Source organism: Rhinolophus sinicus, linkage group LG11 (genome assembly GCF_036562045.2).
Source record: "Rhinolophus sinicus isolate RSC01 linkage group LG11, ASM3656204v1, whole genome shotgun sequence".
In the NCBI taxonomy this organism is placed as follows: Eukaryota; Metazoa; Chordata; class Mammalia; order Chiroptera; family Rhinolophidae; genus Rhinolophus; species Rhinolophus sinicus.
Window position 1 is genome coordinate 12,588,683 of NC_133760.1, and position 21,183 is coordinate 12,609,865.

The window sequence follows — 21,183 nt, forward strand, 5'->3', positions numbered from 1 at the left end:
TCGCAAGGCAAGTGGAACATGCGAGGGCGAGGGTGTGCATGCAAACCACGGGCACGCAGGGGTGGGAGAGCATGCCGCTGGGACCACAGGAAATGGGTGGGTTGGGGAGAGTGAAGACAGGATGAGCGCGCAGGAGGACTGGCTGCATAAGGAGAGCACCTTTGCAGGCACTGATCATCTGCAGCACCATCTCCGCAGCGCCCCGGTTGTGCAGACGCGCCTGCTGGTATAGGAGCCTCTGCTTCTCCATCTCTTTTTCCTGCGGCAGGGCCAGGGACACGGGGCTGTGTGAGTCCAAGCTCTCATTCCTTCCACTGTGAGCCTCCTCTATCCCCTGGGACTGAAGTCTGCGATTTGCCACTTGCACCTAGCCCAGGGCTGGGCGTGGTGCAGTCTTAACCTGGGCCCACAGACCTCCAAGGGGTCAATAGATCAAATCTAGGAAGTCTGTGAACTTGAATGAGGAAAAAAGGTTTATTTTCACATTTACCACCCTCTAACTGAAACGTAGCATTTCCTCCCATTATGGATGAGGCCATGAATCGTGAACCCATAGTTGTGTCACCAAGAAGAATCATAGAGGTTTCCATGTCACATTTTTGTAGACATCGCAAAGTATTGCTTATATTCCTCACTACTTACCAAGTACAGTAGCTGCTGGACCCACTATTAGATCTTATTTGATAGAAATACAGGTATTACTGCATCACATTTTAAAATAATATTTTGATAACTATTTTAATATACTTATTTCCTCTGTTATGCATTCATGTTATACATTTAAAAACATGATTCTGAGAACAGCTTCACCAGATGCCAAAAGGAACCCTGGCATAAAAGAGATTAAGAAACCTAGGGAAATGCTTGCTGATTGTCTTAATGGTGAATGGATGGGTTAATTGTGTGTTTACTAGCGCTTTCTCAGTGCCTGGCCTCTGCAAATGCTGTGTCCCCTGCCTGGAACACCTTTCTCCTTTACTTCTACTGGCACACCCCTTTTATCCTTCTGCTCAGAAGGATAAAATTGTATCCCTTTCCTGTGAGAAACCCTCCCTGATGCTCTGCCCCCCAGGCTGGGTCAGGAACCTTACCTGTGCTACCTGAAATTCTTCCATAGCCCCGTGAGCTTCTCTGGCTTCCCCAGCCCCAGTCCCCCTGCCTGTATCCCCGCATCCCAGCTCTAGCCCCCCTGCTTGTGCCTCCCCCATCCCACCCTGACCACTCTGCCTCAGTTTCCCTCATCACCACCGAGATTGGTATCTGCTTGATACATAGACTGACTTGGTCACTGCTGTGTCCCCAATATCACTCAGCACAGAGCAGGGCCAGCTTTGCTCGGTGAGCACATGCTGAACGAAAGGGGATGACTGGAGTGAGGGTCCCCCATCCCTGTTCTCTAGGACCTCCTGATCCCACCTACCTCGAAAGAGACCTCAGCTTCTTCTTCAGCTTCGCCGTTCTCCCCTCCCTCCTCCAGGTGGCAGCTCTGGGGATGGGACATCAGTTAGGGACGATGGGAAACAGAGGCGATACCCCAGTCCACCCCCAGCCCTTTCAGGGGACAGGCATTGCAGCTGGGGAGAAGGGGACCTGCCTGGGTGGGGGCAGGGCCTCACCTTTGCCATGATATCGGCATAGGCCATATACAGGTAATCCTCATCCAGTTTGCTGAGGAAGAAATTGGGGAGATTGTCAGAACCCAGTGGAGAGGACCCCCGTCTGATAGCAGCTTCCAGTTATCCTTTGGAAAGCCACCCCTCCCCATGCTCAGGCTGTGAGGTTCACATGGGGAGACTGTCCACTGCCAGAGTAGGCCAGTGATCAAGGCTGAGACAATGAGAGCTTTCTATCTGCTTGGCCACAATAACGCGTCAGAGATGGTCATACGATCCAGGGTGGTCCAGTGGAGCTCATTTTGGGAGTTTTGCTGGAGCTATTGGGAGACGTGCTCCCTTTCCACTGGGGTTACTGAAATGGTGTGAGGGAAGGCGGAAGTTTCTGGGTCCATCTTGTCACTTGCCGGCTCACTTAACAACTATGACCAACCACCGTGTCCTTGGGTCTTTTCAATAATAATAATAATAATAATAATAATAATAATAGTAATAATAGTAATGGTCAAGACCTATTAGGTGTTTACCCTGTTAGTCCCTGCTTTAAGTGCTTTATATATACATTAACAGTTATGTATTAGGTATATATATTATTAGCCTTTTTACCAGTGAGGAAACTGAGGCAAAAAGAACCTTCTTGGCCAAGGTCACACAGCTTGTACTGGAATTCAGACTTGGACAGTCTAACTCCAGAGAGTCATTGCTTTCCCAGAGGACAGAAAACAGGACATGCAACTTCCCAGACTCCCTTGCAGCTAGCGGTGGCCTGATGTCAGGATGCTAGCCAATGAGATATGTGCAGAAGCCCAGCAGGGAGGGCTTCTCTTCTTGGATTAAAAAGATCTTGGTTTTGCATAGAGGAAAAAAAAGCCTCTCCCTTTCTTTCTGCCGGCATGTGTTCATGTCTGGAAGTTCAGCATCCATCTTCTGACCACAAGACAAAAGCTCAGAATGGCAGTGCAGAAAACCTGAACAAGCCTGTCAGCCTGAATAACCCTTTAACTGTAATTGTGTCACTGCCCAGGCCTGGACTTTTTACCCTCTCACTTCATGTTATGTGAAAAAAATAAATCCCTGTGCCTCCATTTACTCATCCACAAAAAGGAGTTGACAATAATACCTATCTTACAGTGTGAAGATTAAGTGGGGAAATACAGATGTCAAGTGCTGACTTAGTATGGTGCTTGACACATAATAAGCACTTGATAAATGTCATCTGCTGTCACTGTCAGCAGCAGCAGCACCCTTCTTATGGTCCCATGACTTTTTTTTTTATTCCCATGACTGCAATGAACCCATATGAAGACTTTGTGTGAGTTAGAAAAAGGCCCTCCTTGCTCACTTCCATCTGTTGAAAATCTGTCATAATATACTGATTTTTTCCCCTACAATATAGTGATTTTGTTTGAGTAAGACACTTTCTTCTAGAAAAGTCAAAATCGATATTGTTTGGGATGTGAACCCTTCAGAGGAGATGGCCCTGTGAAGTGCTCAGCTGTCCAATGGTACATGGTGGCTCTGCCATCTTAATAACGTGACATTGAAAGATCAGTGTGGGGTTCCCCTAGGACACAGAGGGTCTCTCTTGAGGAACAGGGAGGCTGCAGGAGGGTAAAGGGTTCCTCTTCTAAACCGTAGGAAGGGTCCTCACCTCTTTTCAGTCAGGGCCGTGCGGCTGAAGTGCAGGACGAGCTGGTGCAGGGGGTCTGGCTTCTTGTCCTCCACCTCCTCTTCCTCTTCCTCCTGCTCCCCAGCTTTCTGGAGGGAGGGGTGGGGGTTGGGGGAGAGGCTTCTAGAGTCCCCTCCTGTCTACCCATAGCCCTGGTGGGCTGGATTTTCTTCTCTTCCCTCACATCCTGCACCCTCCTCTGGTTCTGCCCAAACCAGGGGCTGCCTTTCCCATACCCCTCAATGTGAAGGGCGACCCCTGGAGGTGTGCAAGGGGCAGCCTCCGCCCCAGCCCTATCCAGCTCTGCCCCCACACTCCCAGACAGGCCCCAGCTCACCGAAAGGTCATCGATCATGCGGTCCTCAAAACTGTGGTCTTCAGTCAGGATCCATGTGGCCTTGTAGCTTTCCAGGAACATGTTACATGCCCGGTGCCTGAAAGAGAAGGGTGTGGGGCGACAGTGGGACCTTCTCTCCACACTTCCTCTCACCTCCCCCAACTGCCTCTGCCTCCCCCAACTAATCCTCAAGACCCCATCACGTTGGCACTCCATCCTCCAGCCTCCTCAGCCACCCTTTCTCTGAGGCCCCTTTAGCTCCCCTCCTCTCTGGGGGTCTTACGTGGGCAGGTTGTACAGGGGGGTCATGCGGAAACAGGCAACGACCGCTCTCCGGCGCTGCTTGGACAAGAGTTTGTGCCACACAGCCTTCTTGGACTTGTAAGGGTGCTCGACCTGGGAGCGGGACAATCTGTTATGTCCCCAGACTCTGCCCCTGGCATGATTCCTATCTCCAGCTCCAAGTGAAACTGCCCATTTATGCCCCGGTCCAAATTGAGGCCGACTCACAGGGCCAAAAGAACACGTTGGCTCCACCAACAAAGTTCTGACCTGGGTTCAGCTTCCAGAACGAAATTTCTCCCCTATGCCCCGCTCAGACTTCCCGGGCCCCGCCCCAATCCCAAGACCCACCCAAGGCCCTGCCCACAGAGTCAAGGTGTCTCCACCAGGACCCATTCCCAGACCCAAAGTTCTGTCCCTGACCCAAGATCGAGCACCAGGTTGTGCCCCCCAATCCACGTTCCCACTCTAAACCTCGATTGAAACTCGAGTCTCCACCCACAGACTCAAGGCCCGCCCCTTGCCCCGCCCAGAGACCCAAGCTTCGGCCATTCAGCAGTAACACCCCTTTGGCCTCGCCCACCAGCTCTAGATGGTAGAGCACTGCAGACACTTCCTGGACTCTGCGCACGATCTTCTCGGGGTCGTCGGCGTCCTCCTCGCGACCCGGGACGCCCCGGTACAGGGCCATCTGCCAGCGCAGAGAAGGGGAGCCTTCGACCTGAAAGGAATAAGGACAGCCGGCGGGCATGGGACCTCTCCCGTTTGCTCCCTCTCCCTCAGCCGAGTTTCTGGGGGAAGCGTGAGGGCGGGGCTCGGCACCGCGTGGCTTCTCCAGCTGCCCCGCCCCCCCATGTGTGGGTTCTACGGCGAGCGACAACAAATAATTCCTTCTTTCGATGCCTGGTATACAGTAAGTGCTCAAACGTTGCCTATTATTTTTGCTATTATCCTGACGTTCCCTGATGCAGATTAAGGAGGCATACCTTTCCCTGAAGGTGAAGGTTGTTTTGCAGAAATTCCCGGACCTCCTCATCCGTGTCTTTCTGGGGAAACATGACCAGGCTGGGTCACTTCGGAGGGCCCGCTGTCCTCCTTGACCCACAACCCTTTCCCTTCTAGGCCTGTCACCCCAGCAGCTGGTGAGAGATTTGCAAGGGGAGGAGCAGAGAGAAACAGAAAGGATCCAAAAGTCAGGAGTGGTCAGAGTGGAGTCCCAGAGGCCACAGAGGCACCTCAAAGATACAGCAAAGACTAGAGGGACCTTGTGGGGGTGTAAGAGGAGGAAGGGGGTAACACGAGGACATCCTTAAAGGTCAAATAAGGCCACAGAGGAATTATCAGAAGTCAGAGGAGGGTCCGAGTGGGGCTGCGAGTAAGTGGGAGATGGGAGAGTTTCTGAAGATCAGAGGTGAGGGGGGTTACAAGGGAGATGGCCAGGTCAGAGGTCATGGGGGTTTAGGCAGATCAACCAAGTCACTGGTGGGGTTGACATGGAGGCCAAAGGATGGGTCAGTAGAGTGGGGTTCCTTAGGATCCCAAGAGAGGGGGGCCCTCAAGGACCATGTTGAGGGGTCAGGGGGACCCCTCAGGAAGGTTTTTTGAGGCCTTGGCAGGACTCCACAGGTCCCGGGAGGAGCTTAAGGTCCTGAGGGAAGGAGCCTTTAGGGTTCTGGGAGCCTTTAAGGAGTCGCTTGTGTTACCAGGGGAGAAGTCAGTGGTCTTCAGGGCCTCGGGAGGTTAGTAGGTTGTCAGACTGCTTAGTAGGGTCCTTGGGGGAGGTTCTAGGGGTTTCAGGACAGGATCCTGGGAGGGCTTCTTAGGGTCTCTGAAGCTGAAAAGTATTGGGGGGGGGTTGTTATCCCATCCAAGGGGTAAGTAGAGTCCTGGAAGGCCTCCTTGGGGTCTCAGAGGATTTAAGACGGTTCAGGGGCAGGGTCAGTTGATCCATCCCCAGGATTCTTGAGACCTCAGAGGATTCTCTGTGGACCTGGGGGAGGGGCCATTAGGATCCTGCAGGGCTATTTAGGGTCACATGGTGCTCACTGGGCCCCTGAGAGTTTTGGGGGGAGCTCAGTTGGGTATCAACAGAGTCCAGAGGGAGGGGCCCTCTGGAGGGAAAGGGGCAGTGAGCTGAAGAGCTCACTGGGGACCCAGAGGTTCAGGGGAGGACCAGTGGGTCATGAGGGGCTCAGTGGGTACCAAGGAGTTTAGGGAGGTCTTGGTGGAAGGCTCAGAGGAGTCTCCGGGATGCTAATGGTATCTCGAGTGGGGTCCTCAGGGTCCTAACAGGTTTGGCATATTCTTAGGGGAGGGTGTTCAGTAGGATTCCATGTGATCCTTGGGCCCCAGAGGTCTTAGTGGCATTTCTGGGTTTCAGTGGGGTCCCAGGTAGGGTCCTTAGGTCCCAGGGCTCTGGCATTATTCTGAGTAGGGTCCTCAGCATCCTAGGGGAAGACTCAGGGCATCCCAGGGTCCCAGTAAATCCTCAGGATCCTGGGGAAGGATTCAGTAGGATCCTAAGGGAGGGCTCCCAGGGGGATCACAGGGGTCAGTAGGATCCCAGGGGCTTGGTGGGGTGTGAGTGGGATCCTGGCAGGTTCCCAGAATGGGGCTGGAAAGGCACCAGGGCATAGCGGGTCTTGGCCAGCACGATGAGGTCCTGGTCAGTGGGCGCACACATGTTTAGGCCGATGGGCAGCATCTTCTTGAGTGTGGCCACAATCAGCGATGTCTGCACAGAGTACCGGTCCCCACGGCGCTTCTTCTTGGTGCGCTCCTGGTCTGAGCCACCCGACTGTGGGGACATGGGGATCAGTGCTAGCCTGAGTCCCAGCCCAGCCCCATGCCCCACCCCACCCCCCCAGCCATTGTCCACACTCCAGCCGTCAGCCCCAACCCAATCTCAGAGCCTCAGTTTCCACCCCAGACCTTGCTAATCTTTCACTTCACATCCCCAGGCCTGTCCCCCCCAGACCCAAACCCCTATCCCAGATTCCCAGCTTCTATCCCACACCCTTCCAGATTGCCCCAAATTCCAGGCCTTTCTCAATGTCTAGCAGTTTTTTCCCAGAATCCCCTAAGAACTCCCAGGACAACCACCCCCAAAACGTGCACAACTCCACACTTCATATCCCAAGACTGAGTTCCTAAGAATGAAAGATGCAGAACCATAGAGTCCCCAGAGACAAGAGAAGTTGGAAGAAAAAGAGACACTGAGAGACAGATGGACAAGGAGACAGGAAGACAGAAGATGCAAGAGAGATACAGAAAGATCTGGCATCAGAAACACCGGGCATGGAGTTCCACAGCCGTGTTCTGAAGCCTTGAGTGCAGACCTGTGACCAGGGCCCCCCCAGTCATGCCAATGAGAAGCCCTGGTGACAAGCTTTGGCCAGAGCCACATCCACACCTACTCGCAATATGGAGGCCGCACATGCAGCATCTCACTGTGTCCTTGCAGAGCCCTGGGCCACGGGCCACTGGCTGAATGCCATTGAGAGGCTCAAAAGGATAAGACTGCTGACCAAGGTCACACAGCCAACTGCCAGTCAGGATTCTAACCCAAGGCTGTCTGATTCCAGAGCCCAAGCCTTAAACCCACCATGCGCGTGCCTGTCCCACCCCCATTCCCATTCCTCAGGACCTCAGCCCACAATGCTTCGATGCTTTGGGGAAAGCTGAGAGATTTTTTTTTTTAAACATGAGTTAAAAAAAAAAAGGTGAAACTGCCCAAAGCTGAGGGTTGGGAAGGGAATGGATGGTTGGGGGTGGGTGCAGGGGGTAGGTGAGAGCCAAGGGGGTTGGCTGGGAGCCAAGGATGAGGGGTGGAGAACAGGGGCAGGGTTTTCTGGAGGGGTTGCAGAGGCTGGGGTTTGTGGGGAAGAGGGTATTAGCCAAGAATCATGCGGAAGGTTCCAGATGAGGAGCTGACCTGTACGTCTCCCGCCTGCTTCATCAGGTGGCAGACAGAGACAAGAAAGGTTACCCCGGTCCCTCAGCCAACCCCAGGCCCAACTCCAGGTTGGTCCAACCCAGGTTCCTCTGCCCACTGGACACGCATCCCCTAGCTGGGCACTCCCAGACCTGACTCAGGGTGGGTGGGTTTGTTCTTTAGAACCCTGAAGAGGGCAGTTCTGAGAAGTTAGGGGAGAGGAAAGGGGGATATGGGATAACGCGATATGAGGAAATGGGAGATGAAGAGGAGGGCTGCAGGGAATGTGACCCAGATGGGCAGCTGGCTGGGTGAGGAGGGGGCAGGTGGGAAGCCCTGGGGGGTGTTCCCTCCCTCCTTGCTAAGTCCACCTCCCAGAGCGAAGCACCCACCTTGGCCATTTTGCTCTTGTTGTCAGCAGTCAGAAACGACATGTTGTTGATCTCGTTCTGGACCACAAAGTTCTGCTCCTCGCGCTTAAAGTTCTAATGGGAGAGGCAGTGCTGGGGGTCAGATAGGGTTGGGGGAGGGCATCTCCGAGCAGCAGCTTCTTGGGTAAAGTGGGCAGGGACTCACGTGGGACTTGGACCAGTAGATGAAGATCTCGCCCACCATCCTGAACAGCTCCTCAGCGTTGGGGTCGGGCTCCGTCAGCCAGTGCGCCCTGAGTGGCCCAGAAGAGGCTGGTGAGGGATGGGGATGGGACCCCAGGAGAGGGGGCCACACAGATCTCAGGGGAGGGAGTCAGGGGGACCTGGAGACCCCAATGGGAGGGGTAGAGTTTTCTAGGGTAATCAGGCCATTCAGATAATTAAAAAATTTTAAATGACCATTCCTTTAAAAACTTTTTTCTTTCTCTAACCTTTTTATTAAAGTATAACATACATACAAATTGTCAAGTTGATGAATTATCACAAAGTGAACACACTTGTGTAACCACCACCCAAGTCAAGAAATAGAACATTTCCAGTCCCCAGAGCCACCCTTGTGCCCCTCCAAGCCACTCCCCCTTCCTTCCTTTTGAAAAATGACCTTTATCTTGACTTATAGACCATGAATTATTTTTGTCTGTTCTTGAATGTTACATAAATAGATGATATGATGTGACTCTATTTTTTTTTATTTTCCTGGTTTCTTTCATTCAACCTAATGTTTTCAACTTTGTTTATTTTCACTGCCATTGCCATGTACTAATACTGCATGTAGTATTCCACTGTGTGAATATATCACAATTTACTTGTTCAAATTCTTTAACCCAACACTCCCATTCCTAGGAATATACCGTACAGCGATACCCACTGGTGAGCACAGACAGATGTGCAAGATGTATCCAGAATGCATACCACCACTTCCCAGTTTTGCTCTCTCCCATGACAGTATTAACTTATCAGTCAGAGCACCCTTTCTCACAAAGCCCTGGTGCAACTTTAAAATCTTTTTCAACCAGGATGGAACTTGGAGTTGAGATTTACTTGCTGTCCCTGGATTAGGCTGCACCTAGGAATTAATAGTTCCTTAAACAGTGGTTCTGATTTTAGGGAGATGCTAGGAATTGGTTGATACCCACTCTTGCCTTTTTATTGAAGACCCGGGGAAAACTAGGCTAGCTACATCTGGATTGTCTTCCTTTCTTCTCCCAATAATGGAGGAAGGCCTGACGATTGGACTTCATTGCACAAATTTCAAACACCTCGTCTACCCAAGCCTGGAGACCCAGTGCTAGAGGGAAAAGCAGGGCTCTTTACGGCTGACACTGCAACTGCTCAGGGTCTCAGATTCAGGAAGTATAAGGGGGCAGGAGGGGAGCAAACACCAGCAGGCTGGATTTTGTGAGGCCAGAAACAAAGGGGATGGGGCAGATGGCCGGGTGAGAATTGTAGAAAGTTATAGCAAGTCAGAAGGCAAGGGGTCAGATGGGGTTCAGGGAAGCTGGAAGTCAGGCTGGAGTGTATGGGAGGGGATGGCTGGGGACATGCTGACCTGTTGTTGTCCACGTAGCGGATGAGCAGCGGATAGAGGGCATACAGGTCCCGGCACAGCACAGAGAACTCATCTCGCACCAGGAGCTCACCCTCTTCAGCTTCTGCCTTCGCTTCCAGGCGCAGCTGCTCTTCCTCAGCCACTACCTTACCTGCCCGCTTACGCAGTCGCCCAATGGTCGGGATGAAGTGTGTGTGCAGGAGCTCTGGGCGGGCCCGGCTCACAATGGGCTGGGCAAACACTATAGGAGCAAATGGGGGACACTCACTGCTGGCTAGCCTCTAACTCCAGCATTTGACTTATGACCTCTGATCCCACCCTTGACCTGTTTCCATCCTATAACAGCTGACCCATACCTCTGACCCAGCAGTTATCACTGACCACAGTGTGACTTTGGCCTCTGACCACAGCATCTCCTGACCTTGGGCCCTGACCTCTGACATAGCCTGATCTCAACCATAACTCTTGACCTCAACCGGTCACCGCAGTCTGACACAAGTCCCTGATTTCTGACCCAAACATTTAAATCCTAACTTGATATCTTACCCTAGCCCATGACCTCTCACCCAGTTTTTAACTTCTGACCTGACATATACCATGATTCCCTCACTACATGATTTCTGATTATGACCCCTGGCTCCCTACCCCAGCCTCTGACCTCTGACCCTGGTCTTGGATCCCAGCCCCAATCTCTAGTTTGACCTAATTCCTGACACACAACTTCCGAACCAGGAATCCCAACCCTTTAAAGACTCATTTCTTGGCCTCAGACTTATAATCCCATCCATATCAGGGACCCTGATGCTGACCTCATCTTTTGACCCTTTGTATAAGGAACTCAGGCTTCTGGCTGAGCCCCTAATCCTTGACCTAACACACTCCAAGGCTCCAGAAATTCAGAATCCAGCCTCAAGGACTCCCCAGAACCATCCATCCACCCCAGACCCTCTGAGCCTGAGATTCTGACCCCTCACAATGGCCCTTGGTCTTTTACCCTGAAAAAACCTAGACCCTGGCTTCACCCAACTCCCAGGAGACCATCCTGGGATCTCCCCCTCAGACTGTCAGATCAAGGGGCCCCACCTCAGGAGCTTCGTGCCCCCCAGACCCACCAGCGAGCCGCTTCATCCACGAGGCCTCATCAATGCCCAGGTTGTTGACAATGATTCGCAGGATATTCCCCAGCAGGGAGTTGAGGTGGTCAGAGGTGACAGCTGTGCAGGGTGGGGGGACTCCGGCGGGCAGGGCGGGTGGGGGCACCTCAGGCCCACGCTCCCACCAGCGGGGCAGATAGCTGCACAGCATGGGCAGCGTGATCTCAATGACATGCGGCATCTCTGTGTAGCGGGCACCCGACTCAGCCAGCCCCCTGATGTCTGCCATGAGCCGCTCCAGCACCGGGATGTCAGGACACATCTCCTCCACACTGTTAGGGAGCCCCAGGACTGGGGTGCAGGAAGGGGTCAGGGCATGCCAACCCATCACCCCAGACCTCAGTGTATGTACCACAAACCAGGCTCCCACAAACTCTGAGATTCCCTAATCTGGAGCACCCCCAAACTGAGGAACCCTCAGCACAGATTGGGCCATACTGCCCCCAAAATTGGCTCTACCCTAGGCCTAGTGCTCCGTGGAATGGAACCCCGACAGCTGCCCCACCCCCACACTACTTACTGGCCCGCTCCCGGGGAGACTTGGTGGTGTACACTGAGCAGGCGTTGTACTCATTCAGCTGAGGCTCCAGGAATGCCACTGGCATAGCTGCTGCCAGGCAGGCCAAGCACTCCCCAAGGGCTGGCCGCAGCCTGGAAAAGGGGGCTACTTAGCTCCCATGACCCCCTCTGCCCAGCCCCAGCCTCCACAGAAGTGACTCCCCATCACCTTATGGAGCAGAGCTGCCACTCTCCAGTTGGCACTAATATGGCCTTTTCCCCAGGCTTGCTCCACAGATGATTCCTGCTCAGGAGAGCCCACGTGGGCACTGCCAGGGCCCTCCCTCGTGCCCCCTGCGTCCCATGGCTCGTATGTGCCACCCTCATTTATGTGGGCACCCTCGTTTCTATTTTCCAACGGAAAACAACCTGGCATCCTGGCCACTAAGTGCCTGGTGCTCACCTGGCTCTCCCGCCCGGCCCCACCGTTGGCCTCCACTTTCTGCGCTGGCCTTCCCCTGAGCGCCCTCACGTGGCCGCCTTGGGGAACTGCAGCTGCTATAGTGTGCATGTCTGTTGTGGAAGACGTGGAACACCTCCCCTACTTTTCATTCACCCCCATCTTCTCCTGCGCCCGCCATTCCCTGAGCTCCCACAGTACCCGGCCCAAACTATGGCTCCCTCTCCTTACTTTTCCACGTAAGAGTTCTTGGTCGTTCCTAGAGAGTAGATACTGCACAGTGTTCGGTAGCATGAGACCTGGACGTCATCCACTGAGAGAGAAAGGGGGAGAGGATTGGCGATGTGAGGGTTAGGGCTGTGCCCACTATACCAGTCTGCCCCCCTCCTCCCTTATCTCCAATCAGTGGGTAAGAACAGGGGCTGTAGAGCCAGCCTTTCATTTACTAGTTTTGTGATTTGAGCAAATGCCAGTCTCTAGGCCTCAGTTTTCCTATCTGTAAAAAGGGGATATTATAGTGTCTTCCTCGTAGGGGTTGTTGTGAGGGTCAAACGACTTAATACTTGCAAAGCAATTAAAACAAGGCACTCAGTGAAGGCTAGTTGTGAGGAGTCACGGATCTTTATGATGATAGTGATGGATACTCTCTCCAGAAAAATGTGAACAAACATGCAATCCTGATCACAATTTTAGGTTATCCACCCCCCATCCTGCCCCCAGAAGGCCAAGTTAAGGACCTCATCGACCTCACAAGTGTCACATGACAAAAAGAGGGCGGGGTGGGGGAGGCTGTTCTAGTTTGAAAGGAGACTACAGACTCATGAGAGAAACTTCACTGGGCTCTGAATTTTAAAAAATATAGAGGGTACCAAAAAAAGTATATAAATTGTAAGAAAGGAAAAAAAAATGTATTAAAATTGTAATACTCAATATATACCGATAACAAAAGATGAATACAAGTCACGTTTGACTTCTGCATTTACAAGAGATGCTCAAAGTGGTTACCAGCAGCACCCAGACACTACTGATTACGGCGAACTACTGCTTGAGCAACGTTGACCAAAGTGTATATACCAGGGGTGCCCAAAAAATGTATACAAGTGGACATTTTGGTCAATATTGCTCAAGCAGTAGTTCGCAGGATGTGATGAGTTCGCTATAATCAGAAGTGTCTGAACGCTGATGGTAAAGTAACCACTCTGAGCACCTCTTGTAATTGCAGAAGTCAAACGTGACTTGTATTCATCTTTTGATACTGGTATATATTGAGCATTACAATTTTAATACAATTTTTTCCTTTCTTAAAATGTGTATACATTTTTTTTGGCACCCTCTGTATATATCAAACGCATTTTGAGGACAATAGGGAAACTTAACTATAGTCAGGTTAGGTATAGTCAGATACTGGTATTGTGGTTACATGAGAGAAGGTTCTTATTCCAGGAGATGCGGACTGAATATTTAGGGATGCGATGTCACTATGTGTACAACTCAGATTCAAAATTTTAATAAAAAAGTTTGCAGAAGAAGTTTCACCCATAAAGTGAAAGGTAAAGCCAATGGAGCAAATTCTGAACAATTCTCTTCCTTGGACTTTTCTGTATGTTTTTAAAATTTTCAAAATAAAATGCTGGAGTGAAGGAAAAATCCCATCTAAGCACTTCTTTTCTTACTTTTATCACTGGGTTCTAATTTAAAATAAACAGGGAGCTGAAACATGGCTTCACCATCCCTCAGTCTCCACAGCCCACCAGCCCTGAAGCTCATCCTGAATGCCTCCCCTGGGGTGCATTCAGAAGTAAGTTGAATCCCAAACTTCTCCCCCAAACTTGTTACTTCTTCCAATATATCTTATGGAAGCCCCGCTGTCCCCAGGTCCCCAGGCCAGGGCCTTGGGCCTCACGCTGGACACCTCCCTTCCACAGCCCACCTCTCGGCCTCCTGAGTGCCTCTCCCACCAGCCAGCCCTTCCTGTCCTTTTCCTGGCTCCACCAGGATCCAGGCCACACCTTATAAGGCTCTTTTGAGCATCTGAACACAATGTCACGACACCCTATTAGGTGTTTCATCTTGCCTATGTCATTTTAACAACAGGATGTTACTCTGTCACAAGATCCCAGGCTAGGTCACACACTGTAGGTGCCACTTAGTGGGATAAACATGGCAGACACTAATTGACTCCCAGTATCTGCTCTTACCTTCCTTCTGTTCTTCTCTTCTTCCTAGTAATAGACCTCCAATATTTAGCTCATCATACGACCTCCCAGAATAAACGCTACTTTCCCAGCCTCGCTTGCAGCAACATGGGGCCATGTGTTAAGTTCTGGCCCATGGGATGGATGCAAGCAGAAGTGATGTCTAGGTTGGTCCTTTAAAAGAATTGGGGTGCCTTCCTCTTTGCTTTTTCTCCTCTCCTACTGGCCAGAGTGAGGATGGAATGGTGTGCCATCTGGGACCATATAAATAAAGGCACTATTTCAGAGATAGCAGAGATGGGGGGAACCTGGGATCCTGACATTAAGATCCACTTACAAGTAGATTGTTACAAGAGAAAGAAATATGACTCTATCTTGCTTAAGCTATGGTGATTTCGGGTGTTTTAATCGAGTCGCTCAACTCATATCCTAATTAACCCATTGTATTACCTCCTAATTTACTGAATGCACACTTTGCTTACAGCAATACATCTGCTCAGTAAATACACACTTAAACACCTGAGGACTCTGTCAAGCACACGGGGATGGGTGGTGTTGGCTGCATTGACCCCCCGTCCCCTGCCCTTGGGGTCAGGAGCCCTTACAGATGACATCATCTCCGAACTGGTGCTGGGCGATGTGCTGGAAGAGGGTGGTGAGGACGGGCAGCAGGGCCACGGTGGTGTAGGTGAGGTTCTGGCCCACACCCTTCACCTGCGTTCGCGCCTGGGACACCTTGCCTAGCCGCAGGTTCTCCACCATCTTCTCGATGTCCTCCGAGGCACTCTCAAAGAAGGAACGGAGGCCAGCCTTCACGATCTCAGGGCCTGACTTCATCACCGTCCTAGGAGGGAAGTGGGGACATCCCAGTTCTAGAATCTGAGAGTCTAGATTTTTGAGTGTCTAGGAGTGGGCACCATGACCTGTAGCTCTACCTGGCATCCAAGGAGCGTGCCAGGATGTGAAGACAGTTGACTACAGCTGGGGCATCCGTCCCTGAGGGGAAAAGACAGGCTAGGATGAAGGAAGGGCTATAGGATAATGCCTCTCTCTACATCCACCCCAACTGACCTCTCCCCATCCCCACCTCCACCCCCATCCCACCTGAACTCCCATAGGCCCTTTTTCTTTCCCCATCCATGCCTTGACTCCTGTCTTTCCCTCTCCCATCTGGGCCCTGACCCTTCTGCCTGACCCTCCTTCATCCCAACCCTGATCTTTCAGGCCATCACTGTCTGGTGATGCGTCTCTTTCCCCCACTGGCCCAGGAGCTCCATGAGGGCAGAAACCAGGGCTATCCTAGTTACTCCCTGTGCCCGGGACTACCCAGGCCACGTCGGGTCCTGAGGAAGAACAGTGAAGGTTGTTCAAATTCAGGCATGAACCTGGGCCACATTTCTTCAGGGTGGGGTTGATGATGAGGGGAAGAGAGGAAAGATTGGGAAGTCGGGTTCTGGGAACAGCGCTACTTACCAAAGAGAGAGACTCGGTGACGGACAAGAGCAGCAAGCTTGCAGAAGAGGCTGATGATAGAGAAAGGGACAGAAGAACAGCAGAAACACAGCGAGGACTCCCAGGGGACAAGGAGAGTGGTGACACATTAGAGGAGGCAAGGACAGGGAGAGAGGGACAGAAGACAGAGCCAGGACGAGGTAGGATGGGGAAGAAAATGAAGGAGACAGAAGGGGTGGGGAGGGGCAGAGAGATGAGCAACCTTGAAAGTCACAGGCAATAACTGGCATGTTGGGGGGTGGGGAGGCTGGTCTCCCTTTCTGACAGGGTGACCAGTTCGTCCCAGTTTGCCTACAAGTCCTGTATTCTGGAAACCCCCTCAGTCCCGGGCACACCAGGACAGTTGGTCATCCTAGCCCTGTAATGGCCTCTGCAGGTAGAGTGGTCATTGCCCAGCACCCAGGACAGAGCCCCTAAGATCCAAGGTTGGAGTAAAGGGTCTAGGATTATAACACTGTGAGGTCAGGGGTCTGGGTCAGAGGTCACAGGGCAGCCCACCTGGTGATCATTTCCTTCTCCTTGTTGGAGGCATGGCCACCACTGCCCAGCACTTTGGCAGGTGTGGACAGGAAATACAGGCAGTGGTTGGTGAAGTACTGGTTGATCAAAGGGAGCAGGATCTGGGGTGGGGTGGAGAAGAAATGAAGGGGATTGAGTGAAGGGTGAGGAGAGCCCACCCAGTCCCCAGCCCCCTCCAGCTTCTGAGCCCACCTCTGACCTTCGCAAAGAATTTAATCTCCTGTTCATGTGGGGACTTTTCCACTCGTCCACTGCTGACCACAGCCTCTGGTGGGGGAGGGTAAATAGAGGTCATGATGGATTCAAGGCTAGGGAACTCAAAAGAGTATTCTGATGGGGCAGTTAAGATACGATGGAAGATAAACTCTTGACATGAAATCACCTCTGTTGGCTTGGAGATAAACCTCTCCCTCCTACCTTTCGTCTGCTCCTCTAACTCCTTGATCAAACCCTTCCTGAGGCTGAAAATGGGGAAGAGGACAGACTGGGATCCCCTCTTCACCTATCACAAGCCCTTTTCTTCCTAAACGTCAATAACCAGCACTGAGTAAATTTGGAATAAAAGAATGATGGATCAAATGAAACTAGAAGTTGATATTGTTAGAATTAAATTTAAAATGGAAATCAATTTCAAACATAATGGTGAGAGTAATTCATACTATTAAAATAATAAAGCTGACTCTAGTTATTAAACACTTCCTATGTCCCTGGTGCTGTGAGAAAAGTCTTTGTACTACTCCTCCCACCTTGGAGGTCTGTATACAGTAAGTCCGCACCTAACGTCCTCAATAGGTTCTTGGAAATTGCGACTTGAAGCAAAATGACATCTAAGGAAACCAATTTGACCACAGGCTAATTGATATAAATAAGAATTATGTTCCTACGGCATATTTCTGGTTATAAAAACATCACCAAACTTCTAAATAAAGACCCAAAACACTTCTAATATGACACATTGAAATAAATGTGAGCTCTTCATACATTTAAGACACTCCATTCCATGAGCTTCCCTGTCACCTCTCTGACCCCCTTCCCTCTCACTCTCCCCCTCAGTCATTCTGCTGCTGCCACACGGGCCTAATATTCCTAGTAGAGACCTCTCAGGGCCTTTGCACTGGCTGTTCCTCTGCCTGGAATACTCTCCCCAGATGTCCCACTGCCTCCTCCCCGGTTCCTTCAAGGTCTTCCTGGAATACTCCCCTCCCCACATTCCTTAGCTGGCTCTAGTGAATTCTTCCCATAACACTAACCACCTTCCAACATGCTAAGTGATCTAGTTATTTCTGATGTAAACTGTCTGACTCCACCCACAGGACTGTAAGTGGAAGGAGGGCAGGGATGTTTGTCTGTCCTGCTCACTGCTTATTCCCAACACCTAGAACACTATCCGGCACAGTAATTAGATGAAGGGAGGAAGGAGACATGCAGGAACTGGGTTCCAGGGAGGGCAGGCCTCAGGGAGGGACTTCTGGGTACCCAGGTGGGCGATAAACTCCTGAGAAATGTCCATCCAGCGCAGCAACTGCTGCAGGAAGCCAAAGGCGAACCGTTTCTCAATGGAAGACGAATCCAGCTCCATGTCCTTAAGGCCTCTGCATGGACAGGTGGAGAGAGGGGTCAGCCCACAGCAGAAAGTCCTGTTTCCCACCCTCCTCTATCTCGACCCCTGCTCCCCCAGACCCTGCTTCTACCAGCTTCTGCCTCATCCCACGTCCCCTAGAGTTCCCTGCTCTTCCCTGGACTGGACGTTCCTGTTTTCCAGTCCCTATCCTCTTAGCCTTCCGGCCTCTCCTGTCCCAATTCTGCTCCCCACGCCCCACCCTTTTAGACTCCTCCTCTACCTGGCCCTGCCCCCTTTTCTCCAGACCCCACCCTCTAAGCCTCCTTCTGTCTCTGACCCCGCCCCTGCCCTCCAGATCCCACCCTCCTAGCCTCCTTCCCTCTTTGGCCCCTCCTCCGCTACCCTGCCCTCGGTTCTCCTAGCTTCTGCCCTGCAGGTTCTGCCCCGGTTTCCCGCCGCTTCCAGGCCCAGCTCCCAGCCCACGTGCCTGGTGACCGCATAGCCGTTCATCTGCAGGAACTTCAGCAGCTCCTGGGCCTTCTCTCTATCGCGTGCCTTCTCCTTGGCCGTGAGGGTGTCGTAGGGGACCAGCAGGGGGTGGGTCCCACCACCTGTGACAGCAAAGAGGGACTCAGGCCACTCTCATTGAAGTGGTTCCTGCAGGTGAGGGCTTGTATAATTGTAGTAATAAAGGCAGAGCTAAGACTAACCAAAGCATTGCTTTCCGTCACACCCTCACCACAACCCTACGGCAGTAAACGCTATTATCCCCACGTAGAAATGCCGAAATGGAGGTTCAGGGGGTTAAAACGCAGTTGTTGAAGATGAAAGTCACAACTCTAACTTAGGTCCTTATGATTCGGGAGGCTATGACGAGGGGACGGCGAAGAAGCGGGAAGGGGGGTGTCTGTGCGGTGGTCAGATGGGCACCCTCACCCTTGGCCTCCAGCTCCTGCTTCTTCTTCCGTCCCCATGTGTTGTGGTAATTCTCCGCCAGTTGTTCTGCCATGGCCTGGGAGTGGACGTAGGGAGTTAAGGCCCAGAATCAGAGGATGTCGTCCCCACTCTAACAGAAACCTCCACGCCCCCAAATAAAGGATCAGGAGTCTCACCTGCAGCTCCCGGGACAGGGTAACTCCACTGAGGTCAGGAGGCTGGGGGTTGTATCCTTCTCGGGGATCATAGGTCTGGGAGGACAAGGGAGAGATTGGGGGACTTGATGGGAAGCCCAGGCCCCACCTCACCTGGCCCCAGACCCCTGCTCTGTGTCTTCTCCTCAAGACCCTGTCTCTAAGGCCCGCTCTGCCCTTTGTAGTTCTTCAGACCCATGCCCTCTCCTTTCCTAGATCTGAGCCTTCCCCTGACTCCATCTCCTACCTGACCCCCCCATTCTCCTGGCCCCACCCCTTATTCTATCACTCACCCCCATGGTTCCCCCTTCACCCCCACTCCGCCTCTACCTGGGCACTTTGGGAGATCTTCCGCGTTTTTTTCTTCTCCGTCTTCTCCTCCTCACCCTCCCTGGCCTTCTCTATCGTCCATTCCCAGGCAATCATGGCCTTCAAGGACTCCTTGATGGGCCAGCGGTAAATTTCTTTGTCCTGGGGTAAACAGGATGAGGTGTAGTTGGTGGAATGGGGTGAAAGGGAGGCAGAGCTAGGAGCCCCTGCTCAGCGTCCTTGGCTTCCTGTGTCCCAAGAAGGGGAGAGCCCTGAGCATTTTGGCTAGGAAGTGGTCTGGTTGGATTTGAACCCAGGTCTCTTCCCTGCTCTGTACCAGAACCTCCCAAACAAACTCTCATTATTCCATCTTACACATGAGACTCAGAGAAGTTGTACCGTCAAGGAATCAAACCCAGTCTCTCTGACTCTTCCAGAAGGAACACAAGGAATCCCAGGTCTAGGGGAGGCAACCAAGTTCAAGGGAAGGCACAATCCATGGAGGGGGATCCAGCCAGATCCAAGCTCGTGAAGCAGACTCACTCATCCATGAACCCCCAAATCTGAAGGTTTCGTTTTGGACCCCCAATATTGGGCCCCAAGTCTTTGTCACCTTCTCTGAGAAGGTCTTGTAGGGCCTCAGCATGGGGTGGGTCTTCAGTTCCTCATCTACATTCTCCCCATAGGACCAGTTGTTCTGGATCTGGAGATGGAGAGGGCATGGGTGGAGCCAGTGCCACTATGGAGCTGGGGGTGGTGGCAGGATGAGGGGGAGACAGCAGGCTGGGGGACACAGAGGAGGAACCCTGGAGGGGTTGAGGGCTTCAGAAGAGGCTGTGGGTCCCAGGAAGAATTCAGGGTCTCAGGAAAACTGGGGTCTTGAGGAAGGCTGGTAAGGGTGGGGGGTCCTAGGGAGGAGAAGACCCTAATGTACCAACCTTGTCGAAGGCCCACTTCTCATGTGTGTACTCTGCAAACTTGTTAATGAAGGAGTCCAGCTTCTCTGGGATGATCACGCTATGAGGGAGGAGGATGGGGTCAGCAGATGTTGCAGCTGGCCCCTCATTCCATCTCTGACATGTTCTCCTTCTCCAGTCTCCAGGGCCCACCCCCTCCTGCCCCTAGGACTCACTTGAGGGTCTCCACAGGCCGAGGATCAAAGTTGCCTTCAGCATCCACCGTGGCCTTTTTCTCGGCCTTGGAAGAGTATGAGGCATCCACGTAGTCGGGGGGCAGGGCCCCTGCGATGGCGCACAGACAGGGCATAGCGATACGGTACAGCTCTTGGTCATACTTCTGAGGATGCCAGAGACGGGGGGGGGGGGTCACGGTAGGCCTAGCTGAGCCCTAGGACCTCAAATTCACCCCTCCCATCCGCAACCATCCACCCTGAGCTCCCAAACACAAATCATGGTCCCTCTTCTTGAACCCCAAACCTCAGCCCAATCTGGACCCTCAAACCACCCATGTATTACCCTTTCCAAGCCCCCAAATGAGAGGCCCATCCCCTCTTCCATGACACCCAAGCCAGAGACCCAACTCGTAGATTCAGATCCAAACCTGCAGAACTGCCTCCCTCCCTAGACCCCCACATTTGGGGATTTCATTCTGGACCTCAAGCCCTTCAAACAGACTCCTTGCAGGCCTCCCACCCCAGGTGCTCAGACCTTGTGGGCCAGCGAGTCAAAGATGCCCCAGAAGAGTTTCCTTGTGAGGTGCAGCTCTTCCTCTGAGGTGATCCCGAAGTTGGCCCAGCCTGTGGGCAGGCAGTAGTATTTCCAACAGCGCTCATAGTGGTTGGTAAGGAGCTGAGTGGGAGCAACAGGGGAATATGTAAGTGATGGGGGTGTAAGCAATTAGCAGACAAATAAAGGTCCAGGGAGGCCCAGGGCTGCCAGTGCTTTTACATTAAGAAGGAGGTGTAGGCAAATGATATGTTAATAAAGGGGAATGGTGTGCTTAGTGGGGAGTGGTACTGAACAGTTTATTATGCAAATTTAGCATTCTAATTTAGAGTCAGGCTGGGCATT

General features: G+C 52.2%; 1 protein-coding gene across 10 annotated transcripts in view; it reads right to left on the minus strand.

Annotated features, from left to right (window-relative positions):
* RYR1 (ryanodine receptor 1) overlaps positions 1-21,183 on the minus strand; it is a 109,796-nt gene that overhangs the window by 37,814 nt on the left and 50,799 nt on the right. For 7 of the 10 annotated variants that reach the window (XM_074314387.1, XM_074314382.1, XM_074314386.1 and 4 more), the window contains 30 exons: positions 20,821-20,961; positions 20,286-20,449; positions 20,092-20,170; positions 19,767-19,856; positions 19,175-19,315; positions 18,827-18,901; positions 18,651-18,726; positions 18,202-18,325; positions 17,630-17,745; positions 16,353-16,420; positions 16,133-16,254; positions 15,596-15,645; positions 15,058-15,118; positions 14,728-14,966; positions 12,159-12,240; positions 11,490-11,620; positions 10,928-11,260; positions 9,816-10,056; positions 8,412-8,499; positions 8,228-8,320; positions 7,836-7,850; positions 6,528-6,698; positions 4,888-4,947; positions 4,485-4,622; positions 3,903-4,015; positions 3,620-3,716; positions 3,265-3,371; positions 1,617-1,668; positions 1,421-1,486; positions 160-259 (listed from right to left, as the gene is read on the minus strand). In XM_074314387.1, the coding sequence (XP_074170488.1) occupies positions 160-259; positions 1,421-1,486; positions 1,617-1,668; positions 3,265-3,371; positions 3,620-3,716; positions 3,903-4,015; positions 4,485-4,622; positions 4,888-4,947; positions 6,528-6,698; positions 7,836-7,850; positions 8,228-8,320; positions 8,412-8,499; positions 9,816-10,056; positions 10,928-11,260; positions 11,490-11,620; positions 12,159-12,240; positions 14,728-14,966; positions 15,058-15,118; positions 15,596-15,645; positions 16,133-16,254; positions 16,353-16,420; positions 17,630-17,745; positions 18,202-18,325; positions 18,651-18,726; positions 18,827-18,901; positions 19,175-19,315; positions 19,767-19,856; positions 20,092-20,170; positions 20,286-20,449; positions 20,821-20,961 (3,433 nt within the window). The remainder of the gene's footprint in view (positions 1-159; positions 260-1,420; positions 1,487-1,616; positions 1,669-3,264; positions 3,372-3,619; positions 3,717-3,902; positions 4,016-4,484; positions 4,623-4,887; positions 4,948-6,527; positions 6,699-7,835; positions 7,851-8,227; positions 8,321-8,411; positions 8,500-9,815; positions 10,057-10,927; positions 11,261-11,489; positions 11,621-12,158; positions 12,241-14,727; positions 14,967-15,057; positions 15,119-15,595; positions 15,646-16,132; positions 16,255-16,352; positions 16,421-17,629; positions 17,746-18,201; positions 18,326-18,650; positions 18,727-18,826; positions 18,902-19,174; positions 19,316-19,766; positions 19,857-20,091; positions 20,171-20,285; positions 20,450-20,820; positions 20,962-21,183) is intronic. The other 3 variants (XM_074314388.1, XM_074314389.1, XM_074314380.1) reach the window with 1 other exon arrangement.